This window comes from Salvia splendens, chromosome 9 (assembly GCF_004379255.2).
Source record: "Salvia splendens isolate huo1 chromosome 9, SspV2, whole genome shotgun sequence".
Classification (NCBI taxonomy): domain Eukaryota; kingdom Viridiplantae; phylum Streptophyta; class Magnoliopsida; order Lamiales; family Lamiaceae; genus Salvia; species Salvia splendens.
The window spans coordinates 10,003,562-10,014,945 of NC_056040.1; the positions used below are offsets into that span (position 1 = coordinate 10,003,562).

Here is an 11,384-nt window from a genome sequence, read left to right on the forward strand (position 1 = left end):
GCGAGTCTACTTTTAATTGTTCCTTAAATATGGCCAGTATTTTGCAATATTGTCTAAACCCAAAAATATGTAACTAAAAAACACTCCATTAGATAAAAATGGCCAGATTGATCAATAGCATTTTTTTTATCAACAAAACGATATTTTTATGAGCAAAAGTGATTTAATCCAACTTTATACAAGTTGTCGTGCCTCAACTTTGTGGTTCAAGTTAAACAAAATAATGTAGGCACTTTAGTTTAATTTTTTCTGCTCGTAAAATTATTTGATTATCTTGTCTCTTGTCTGCATTTTGCAGCAATTTAGTTTTTTCTTAGTCCCTGATTAAGTTCTTTGATTTTCCAAAATTATGAGGTTCTTTATGTTAAGTTACACGAATCTACACAAAATATTTTAAAACTAAATTATGGTGAAAAAATAGTACACGCTACACTATAGCATACTAGTACATGTCTATTTGCATTTAATTTTATTGCTCTCATGCTTTTTGACGAAAAAAAAATATACTCCTACTCCCTCCTCTCATCTTTCATAATATATGTCACACTTTTTCTTTTTTTTTAATTTGTCTTACAAAATAGGTCACATTTTCTCTTTTAAAAAAAGTTCCTTCTCACATTAATTATAAAATTATATTTTCTCTCATCACTTAACACACAAAATAACATCTGCTAAAATAATATACCATCTACCTTGAGATGGAGGGAATACAATAGTCTTCACTCCCCATAGGATAAGTATGGAAAATTTAAAGATTTGGACTTAACATATAAAATCCGACAACTAGTCCATCCTTATTTATCTACTCACAACTCTGTCAATGTGAACTAAAGTTAATCACAAAAGTCGAGATTCTCGGTTCAAACTTCAAACAAATAAAGTTCAAAGTCATTTTTTGGTCAAATAATCAACTCTACTAACCTTATATTGCAGATTATTTAATGAAACTACAATCCAATTAACTTACCCAACAAAATAGCCAATCCTTGGGAAACAGCAGTCCATTCTTAACTCCAATTCCATTCCCTAGTGTAGCATTCCCAATTGTAAATTTGCTATCATCTCTTATTTCAAAATAAAAAATAATATCCCTGTACTAATAGGTTTAATATTCAAAGTAAATAAAATGAATAAGGACCATAAGCTTACTCGTTAATAAATGGAGTAGTACTTCATACTCGTACAATTCACCTGTAAAAATAGATACAGAAGATCTTTTAACAGTGACTTCTATTATCACAACTGGCATTTCCCGCTACAGAGTTAACACAGTACACTGCCAAATTTAACCAAGATGGATGGATGGATGGATTCATTCAGTGCTTCCTTTTCGTTTTTTGCATTGTTGTTTTATCTCTCGGATAAAACAACTTTGCATAGCTGAAAACAACTTTACCTTTTCCCCAAAACGACTTTTTTTTTTGCTCTTCTCCATACATTCTTCCCTACTGTCAAAGCTTTCACACAAACCTACTCTCTCTCTCTCTCTCTCTCTCTCTCTCTCTCTCTCATCTTCTTGGTTCCTGCTGCACAAAAGGTAAAGATTACCCTTTTCTTCAATCTTGTAGGTGTATTTGCAACTGTCATTTTCTTGAAAAATGTTAGCTTTTCTTGCCTTCTTGCTTTTCAATTTGCTAAATTTTGGTGTTGTGAGTTCTGTAAATGAAGAAGGGGTAGCTCTGTTATCATTCAAGAATTCCATCACATTGGACCCTGAAGGAACTCTTAGTAATTGGAACACCTCAGATGAAACCCCATGTTCATGGAATGGCATTACATGCAATGAACAGAGAGTTGTATCTCTCAGCATTCCCAAAAAGAAACTCTCTGGGTTTCTCTCGTCCTCTCTAGGATCCCTCTCTGAGCTAAGGCATGTTAATTTGAGGAGTAATAGGTTGTTTGGGGGGTTGCCCTCTGATCTTTTCAAGGCTGAGGGGCTGCAAAGTTTGGTTCTTTATGGAAATTCCTTTTCTGGAGTTTTGCCATTTGAGGTTGGCAATCTTGATTATCTTATAACATTAGATTTGTCTGAGAATTTCTTTAATGGGTCATTGCCATCTTCATTGGTTAAGTGCAAGAGGTTGAGGAATCTTGGTCTTAGGCAGAATAATTTTATTGGCTCTTTGCCTAGTGAGTTTGGAAAGAATTTGGTTTTGCTGGAAAAACTTGATCTTTCCCACAATAGCTTTAGTGGTTCTATTCCTGGTGATTTGGGCTATCTTTCTAATTTACAAGGAACTGTTGACTTGTCTTATAACAAGTTTAACGGTTCGATTCCGGCTAGTCTTGGTAACCTGCCTGAGAAGGTTTACATTGATCTCACTTATAACAATTTGAGGGGCCCAATTCCTCAGAATGGTGCTCTTGTAAACCGAGGACCTACGGCCTTTATTGGGAATCCGGGACTCTGTGGTCCTCCGTTGAAGAATCTTTGTTCGTCTGACAGTGAGGCGAATCCACCTTCTTCGTTTCCAAACTTGCCTAGCAACTACCCTCCGGGGAAGAATGGTGGTGGTGGGAGGGGTTTGACTAAGGCCAGCATAGTTGCCATCATTGTTGGAGATGTTGTGGGGATATGTGTGATTGGGCTGCTGTTCTCGTATTGTTACTCGAAGATATGTCGTTGTGGGAAGGGTAAGGATGAGAGTGGCTATGGTTTTGAGAAAGGGCGTAAAAGGTCAAAGGAATGCTTATGCTTTAGGAAGGATGAGTCAGAGACATTGTCTGAAAATGTAGAGCATTGTGATCTAGTGCCTCTCGATGAACATGTGGCGTTTGATCTTGATGAGCTCTTGAAGGCTTCTGCCTTCGTGCTGGGAAAGAGTGGCATAGGAATCGTGTACAAAGTTGTGCTCGAAGATGGAGTGATCTTGGCTGTGAGAAGATTGGGCGAGGGAGGTTCGCAAAGGTTTAAGGAGTTTCAGACAGAGGTGGAAGCCATTGGGAAGCTCAGACATCCTAATGTAGTAACTCTTAGAGCTTATTATTGGTCTGTGGATGAGAAGCTGCTGATATACGACTTCGTACCAAATGGAAATCTTGCTGCTGCTATCCATGGTTTGTCTAAAAAACATCTCTCTAAATATGTTTTCTTGTTGAGTATGATCACTGATTCTAGTCTCTTGTGCGTTTTGTTAGTCATAATTTGGACTGCTTTGCGTTTGTAATCTTGCAGGAAAGCCCGGTTTGGTAGCATTCACGCCTCTTTCATGGTGTGTGAGATTGAAGATCATGAAAGGAGTTGCAAAGGGCCTAGTTTACTTGCATGAGTGCAGTCCGAAGAAATATGTCCATGGTGATCTCAAGCCATCGAACGTGTTACTTGGGCATGAAATGGAGCCAAAAATCTCAGATTTTGGGCTAGGCCGGCTTGCTAACATAGCTGGTGGCTCTCCAACCTTGCAATCCAACCGGATGGTTTATGAGAAGCCTCAACGAGGGCAGCAGAGCAGCTCGGCCTCAGATGTTGCAACGTTCGCCTCAAAAGCCTCGTTTGGCTCTTACTACCAAGCCCCCGAGGTTATGAAAGCAGTGAAGCCGTCCCAAAAGTGGGATATCTACTCATATGGGATGATCTTACTTGAAATGATCACGGGCAAGACGCCATTGATCCAAGTTGGCATGTCGGAGATGGACCTCGTGCACTGGATGCAGCTCTGCATCGAGGAAAAGAGGCCTGTCTCTGATGTCCTGGACCCGAACCTGGCCCAGGACGCTGACAAGGAAGAGGAGATGATCGCGGTTCTAAAGATTGCAATGGCGTGCGCCTCAAGCAGCCCCGAGAAGAGGCCTTCGATGAGGCACGTCTTAGACGCCCTAGAGAGACTGCCGGCACCCTCCGAGTGTTGAAATAGTAGATTTTTGAGCTAGGTGATCTCATTGGAGCAAGTTGAATGTGACTATTGTGATCAAACAAGTCACATTTCAGATGAAAAAGTCTATGGAATCTCGTTTGCTCCATGGCTAGGAAAAAGGTCTAGTTGAAGGTTAGGTATATTTTGAGAGCATTGGTGGTGGTTGTGATTCTGTGTGTGTAAGGATGCTGTGATTTTAGTTGTCTTGTTCTTACTCTTATTGGAGACCTCATTATTTGTTTGTTGTTTGTTGTGATTTTAGTCAGTTTGTCACTTTGTCTTTGTTTTTTTATTATTAGTGCTATTAATTTATATAATTTGTTTGTCTTTGATTTGTTATGTTTCTACCTTTCAGTTTTCACCCATTTTTATAGCTGTAGTCTGTAGATGGTTTTTCCTTTTGTGCATGTGAAGTTGTCAACAAGCTTACACCGTTTGGACTACGAATGCCTCAAGTCTCATTTTGTGGGAAGTGTGGGAAGTGGAATATGAAAAGAATTAGTAACAAAAATTAGAGTAAATACTAGTACTCGTACTTATTATTGCACTAAGGGCACCCGCAACGCTGTGCCGTTGCGGTTCCTATGCCGTTCCGGCGGAACGGTTCCGCGGCGGCACGCGTTGCGGGATGCGTTCCGTCGACGTTCCTTGCCGTCGCCATTCATATGCCGTGCCGGGTTCCGTTCCGGAGGAACGCGGAACGGAACGTTCCGCCACGCGCCGAGGCGACGTGGCGGCCTCCCATTCGACGCGTGAAGCCCACTCGCTGCCCCGCGAGTGGGCTTCGTCCGGTGACGCAATAATTCATTTTTTTTTAAATTCGAATTTAATAAAAAAAAATTGCAACGGTAATGAGACCGTTTTTTTATATCCGTTTTTTATTTTATTTTTAATTTTTATTTTATTTATTTACTCTATAAATACTCCTATTTCATACTCATTTCAATCACAAACACACATCTATTCCTCTCTATTTCCACCCCAATTTTCATCTCAAATCAACTCTATTTTCCTTCTCCCAAATTTAATCAAACTAATGGATCCTTATGAACAAATGCGTCAAATATTGGAACAATCACTTGAAGAAGATCGACGACGGGAGGCGGAAGAAGCCGCGCCGCCCCAACGACGCTCCCGTACGTACATCCATCGTAACCGGGAGGAAGCCGCCGCAAGGTTAGTACGCGACTACTTCTGCGATAACCCGGTTTGGGGAGATACGTACTTCCGTCGTCGTTTCCGCATGGGGAAACCGCTATTTCTCCACATCGCGAATACTTTGGCAGCCCGGGAAGAGTTCTACCAGGAAGGGTTCGACGCGGTCGGCCGTCCCAGCCACACAACGCTGCAGAAATGTACTGCAGCAATCCGCCAGCTTGCGACGGGACAAACGACCGACATGTTCGACGAATACCTCCACATCGGAGACAGCACTGGGCGAATGTGCTTGCTCAAATTCTGCAAAAGCGTTCGGGCAGCCTTCAGCGACGAATTTCTCCGGAGGCCAAGCACGGCCGATTGTCAGTTCCTGCTCGACCTTCACGAAACAGTGCACGGATTCCCCGGGATGCTCGGCAGCGTCGATTGCATGCACTGGCAATGGAAGAATTGCCCGGTGGCGTGGAAGGGGTCCTACACGAGAGGCCACAAAGGCACCCACCCAACCGTTATACTCGAGGCCGTTGCCGACTACCGACTTTGGATCTGGCACGCGTACTTCGGGGTCCCCGGGTCGAACAACGACGTAAACGTGCTCCACCAGTCCGACCTCTTGACCGAAGTTTTGGATGGTAAAGCGCCGGCCATCAACTTCGTCGCCAACAACCGGCTTTATAAAATGGGGTACTATCTCGCCGATGGCATCTACCCGAAGTGGCCTACCTTCGTGAAGACGTGCAGTGGGTCTGCGAACCCAAAGCAGGCTCTTTTTGCGCAGAAGCAGGAGGCTGCTCGCAAGGATGTGGAGAGGGCGTTCGGGGTTCTCCAAGCGCATTTCAACATCATCAAAGCCCCGTCTCGTACGTGGTTCATGGAAAACATGGTCGACATCATGTATACGTGCATAATCATGCACAACATGATTGTCCAAGACGAAGGACCCGAGGCAGGAAATTGGTTCGACGACGAATCCCCCGGAAGCTCAACCGCAAGTAGTCCGCCTCGAAGTGGAGCGCATCCGTCTATACAAGAACGATTATCTATTCGTGCAAGGACACGCGATCTAGTGCCCACACCCAACTCCAACAGGATCTAATTGGGCACATTTGGGCAAATTTTGGCGGATGAAATTATTAAAATTGTGTACTTTTATTTTTTTAGGATTTTTATTGTGTGTTTTTTATTTTTTTTAGGATTTTAATTGTGTGCTTTTTATTTTTTTAAGTTTAAGTTGTAATTTTTTTTAATGTTGTGTGTTTTTTAATAAAGTGTGTTTATTTAAATTGAATTGGGTTGGAAATAAAAAAAATGAAATTGAATGAATAGTAATTTAAGGAACGGTTAAGGAACGGTTAAGGAACGGAGGGTTGCAGGTTCCGTTCCTTAGTTAAGGAATGGAGTAAAAAAGTACAGTGGGGCCCTTAAATAGTGGTTTAAGGAACGGTATAGGAACGGTATATGAACAGCGTTGTGGATGGCCTAACTCTTTACTCTATTTTTGTCATTTAGTCCGTCCATAAAAAATGGTCTATCTTTTATTTTTATAAAATTATTCACCACACATTATAGATGAGGGTCTCAATGTTACTAAATTTATATCAATTATTTTTTCCTTTTTTTTTAAAATTTTATTTTACCAATTTCATGTTAAAATTTATGCTTAGTAATGTGACGCAATTTTACTTGAATAATTTAGCATTTATGTTAAATTAAAACCTAACCCTATCTACTAATGGTCGTGGAGATATATATGAATTGAAAATTTTCTTTTTTGGGTCTTACAATACATCCTCAATGGACACTGGGTGTGTTTTTCTGTGAATTAATTGCTGAAAATGATTTGAGATATATGTCGGCAAACAAGATAAGATTTATGTATGAGAAATTTCAATCCTACATTTATTATTTTCGTGTACGACCTAGATAGTAAGGTGCGCACATGGGGAGTGGATCCCCTTTGTGGCTAAAACACATCAGAGGATACCGTGGAATAATACGACGCAGTTTTATTCCATATATGCGCTGTTTGTTTTTCTTATTTCTACTATTTGAGATTTTGCTTTTCTTATTATTTGTTCTTTTATTTATATTTTACCTTTATTCTCTCACTCATATAACTTGCCGATTGTCTTATCAATGAGTGGTGCTATTTATTTTCCAAATTGAAGAATATAGATGACTCATTATAACTGATAAGCTCATGAATTATTTACCGTATAAGCTCATAAATTACCTAATCGTGCAAAATACTATAAATAATTCTATCACTTAATTACATTCATAAATTATTTAATTATCAGTAGAATTATATTTTAAATAACATAAAATTATCACATTATACAAGATTATATTGTAAATGATACTCCCTCTTTCTCTCCTTAAAGAGTATGCACTATTTTCCTTTTTCGTCTGTCCCCAAAGAGTATGAACATTCTAATTTTGGAAACTCTCTTATCTCTAATTAGATATGATCCATTCTACACTAACAATACTTAAAAAACTTTCTCTATCTATCTCTCTCTTACTTTACCAATAATGCATTAAAACTCGTGTCGATCCCAAATTTCGTACTCTTTGGAGACGGAGGGAGTATAAATTATAACTTAAAATATTACACTAATGATCACATTGTACAATCTAGTGATAATCTTATTTGGGACTACTAGCATATAATACTCTCTTCGTCCATCAATACAAGGGGAGTTTTGACTCGACACGAGTTTTAATAAATGCAGTAAAAAGTTGGTTGAAAAGGTTAGGGGAAGATGGATCATACTTTTATATATTATTGCTAGTTTTATAGTAATAAAAAGTGAGTGAGATGAAATTGGTGGAATGTGAGATCCATTACCAAAAGTAGTAATAAGCAAATTGAAAATTTACTAATAGATAGAAGAAAATGGCAAAATGGGAAAGAGTATATGAACTCTAAGATTAGTTAAATCGAATATCATGATAAAATTATTTTTAACAAACTTGCGAGATTAGTCCAACATTAAGCGAAAAATTATATGTTACTCTTCAATTCATAAACATCACAATAATTTTGAATATTGTGATTTTAACTCCAACTCTACGCCAGTATAATAAATAATTTCTGAGCTTATACAATAATAATGAGTTATATTTTATCACCACATTTTTAAGCTGAAAATAAAAAGTAGTAGCACCCTTATTGATAAGAAAATCGCGAAGTTAAATTATGTGAAAGAAAAAAAAGCAAAAACATGAAAGAATAAATATGAAATTAAAAGATTGAAACACTAAAATCCTTACTAATAGTTGTATGAAATTTAACAACAGAAGGATCTGAAATAAATCAGCTCACGTTTGAACTAAATGACTAAATCGGTGAGTTAAATGAGTGAAATAATAAAGGCAAAATATAAATAAAAGAAAAAATAACAAAAGAAGCAAAATCACAAATAGTAGAAAGAAGAAAAACATAAGAGCATCCACATCCGTGCTCTTGCCAACGAGCACGGATGTGGGCCCGGACCCACTTTTACTCCCTGCTCTTAGGCAAGAGCACAATATCTACATCCGTGCTCTTCCGCAAGGACATGCTCAAGGGTCCCACCATTCTATTATTCAATTTAAATAAAAACATTTCCACAATATTAAAATGCATTAAAAATACCCAAAATACTATTACTAATTACTAAAAAAATTAAAAATTACATAATTAAAATCCTAAAAATTACAAATTTCATAATTAAAGTATTAAAATTAAAAATTACATAATTTAAATCCTAAAAATTAAAAAATATATAATTAAATTCATAAGTGACCGAATTTCGTCCAAATGGATGATGAATGTGTGTATTTATAGATGATTTTGGGATTATTTTTTTTTTAAAATTTCAAATTTTTTTTATAAAATGGTAATAAAACGGCTATATTTTTGGGAATCCAAAATATATTTTTTTAAATTTTGGTATTATTTTCGTTTTTTTTTAAAAAGAAAATGCCAACGGCCAATAGAAACGCGTCACGTCGCCCTGCTCGCTGGCACAGACGTGCTCTTAGCTAAGAGCAGCGCTGTGCCAGCGGCAAGAGCGCAGCGGCGGACAAGAGTGTCCTTGCCACTGGCACGGACGGACGGCGGAATTCAACCGTTGTGGATGCTCTAACAACTCGTATATTGACTAAAACTTCGTCGTATTATTCCACAGCACGCCCTCTGTTGTGGCTAGCTGCTGTGTTTTTGCCACAGCAGAGGATCTACTCAGCGCACATGTGTGATGTAGCAAAAATTTAGCCAGATTTCATAATAGGGCTGAAAAGAAAGGGCCATTGACTCAGCATGATTGCGTGCGTGTGAATAGAATTTTTAAAATATTCATTTCTTAATTTCTGAATTAAAATAACTATGATTTGTTTAATAATCTTTAAACAATTAATACAACTTTTTTCTTGGTAAACCTCATCTTTTTCTAAAAGTGATACTCCTTGTTAATCACAGTGAATTCATTTTTAATTATTGCATTGCCTATTGAATGCATTTTAAGTTTGAAACTGTTGACTTTAACCTTAGGTTATTAGAAAAAAATGACATAGTCTTCAAAATTTGGATTTCTACCTAATGCAGTCATAGAATTTTACTACCTATACTAGGACTCCACGGCGCTGCCGCTAATCATGCAGCAACTTGAAAGTTGAGACTGAATATGATATGGTCCGTTTGATTATAGTGGAGAAAATGACAATAAATATAAAATTCTCCAATAGATTAGTCCCTATGCCCTACCGTGGATATCCATGGTAATTACAAAAGAAAAAAAATAATGACATTCACGTAATAAAAATAAATAAATATATAACTGGAATTTGTATTCCGGTTTTCTAGGGAGATAAAAATGCAAAATGTGAATTTAGCTATTAATAATAATCATAATAGTATATGATTTCATTTTTACTAAAAATAATAAAAATAAAATATTAGCATTTGAATATAAATAAAAACAATTTACAATATATAATTCGAATATTGGAGTATTTAAATAAATCAAATCCATCAAACACTAAGTGGACTAATATGGGCCTTATTAACTATCAGCTTTATGGGCTGGGCTTGCCTTTAGATTTCTAAGCATTGAAGCAACAGTGTTAAACTACGAATCGAGTTTCGTTACTGATTTTTTAGTGAATTGGAGAATTCTCTTCCAGATTGCGTAAAACAAAGGGAGAGCTGTAAATTCTAAACAGGTGGAGATGGAGATGGAGATGGAGATGGAGATGGAGATGGAGATGTCTCATATCCTCAAAAAGATCGAAAACTTCACCCAGATAGTAACAACTTCAGTACTTTCGATTTGTAATCCATCTGAAAAAAAGGCTTTGTGACTTTCAGGAGGCTACCTTATTTGAATACATGTGTGATCTGTTATCATTTTGTGATGGTTGCAATGCTGCTAGAATCGGGGAAGCCAGTGATTGTGTATTGAGCAATGAATTTGAAGAAAGGATTACTTTGTAAGTAGAGAGATCAAGGAACTTAGCTTACTTGATACTGCAAATTAGGTGATAGATGATCCTCTGTTGCATAATGCTATTGCTATATATCAATATTCCTGGTGGCTGTTTAGGATTGGAGTACTCATCTACAACTTGAAATGCCTAGTGCTTTACTAATAAATACTGAATCTGTCATAAAATATGGATGGTTTTAGCTTGTAGTACTAATGAGCTTTGGAAGCATGAATGTGGAAGATGCAAGTTTCAGAGTGTTGTTATAGCTAATTGCTTTAGCAATTTTTGTGCTGATTTTGTGGCCATGCCAATTTCATACTATTAAGACTAAAGTCCCAAAATGGTCCTTAACATACGACGTTTTTTTTTTATTTTGGTCCAAAACATTATCTTTTGAATTATTCGGTCTCTCACATTTGAAATAGGACCACATTTAGTCAAAAATTGACGGAATAGTTAAAATGTGACGGAATGTGAGGGTCAATGTAATTTTAATCAATTTTGACCAGATTAAGATTTATAATTATGTTTTATTAAGGGCTAAATTATAGTATTTAATAAAATAAATTGCTTTTCATTTATGAAACTAGTTTTAATTCTCTCTCTATTTCATTCATCTTCTTCGTCTGACATGCCCTCTCTGCCATAAGCTCTTCCGCGACGCCACCACGATTATCGAATGCCTCCACACCTGTGAGTTGCCGCTGCTTCTCATCTTTTTTTTTTGGATTTCTGATTTACTCGTAGATCATGGATGGTTGTTGGGATTTTGATTTCGATTTCGATTTCGAGTTCCAAGCCTGCCTTTTTGACCTGGGTTTTTCGGTTGGAATCTGGGTTTTTGTCGCGTGGATTGCGTTTTATTGATCTGGGTTTTTAGATGCGTTTGTGGTTTGCTTG

The 11,384-nt window shown here is 37.5% G+C and overlaps 1 protein-coding gene across 1 annotated transcript; it reads left to right on the plus strand.

Annotated features, from left to right (window-relative positions):
• Nucleotides 1-1,283: 1,283 nt before the first annotated feature.
• LOC121746903 (receptor protein kinase-like protein ZAR1) lies at nucleotides 1,284-4,181 on the plus strand. Its single transcript, XM_042140858.1, has 2 exons — nucleotides 1,284-3,057; nucleotides 3,176-4,181. The coding sequence occupies exons 1-2, from the start codon at nucleotides 1,599-1,601 to the stop codon at nucleotides 3,847-3,849; spliced, it is 2,133 nt and encodes a 710-aa protein (XP_041996792.1). The 5' UTR covers nucleotides 1,284-1,598; the 3' UTR covers nucleotides 3,850-4,181.
• Nucleotides 4,182-11,384: the final 7,203 nt, after the last annotated feature.

Coding starts and splice junctions, on each gene's coding strand:
- LOC121746903 (XM_042140858.1), top strand. CDS start 1,599: ATGTTAGCTTTTCTTGCCTTCTTGCTTTTCAATTTGCTAAATTTTGGT. Junction 3,058..3,175: donor TCTTGCTGCTGCTATCCATG/GTTTGTCTAAAA, acceptor GTAATCTTGCAG/GAAAGCCCGGTTTGGTAGCA.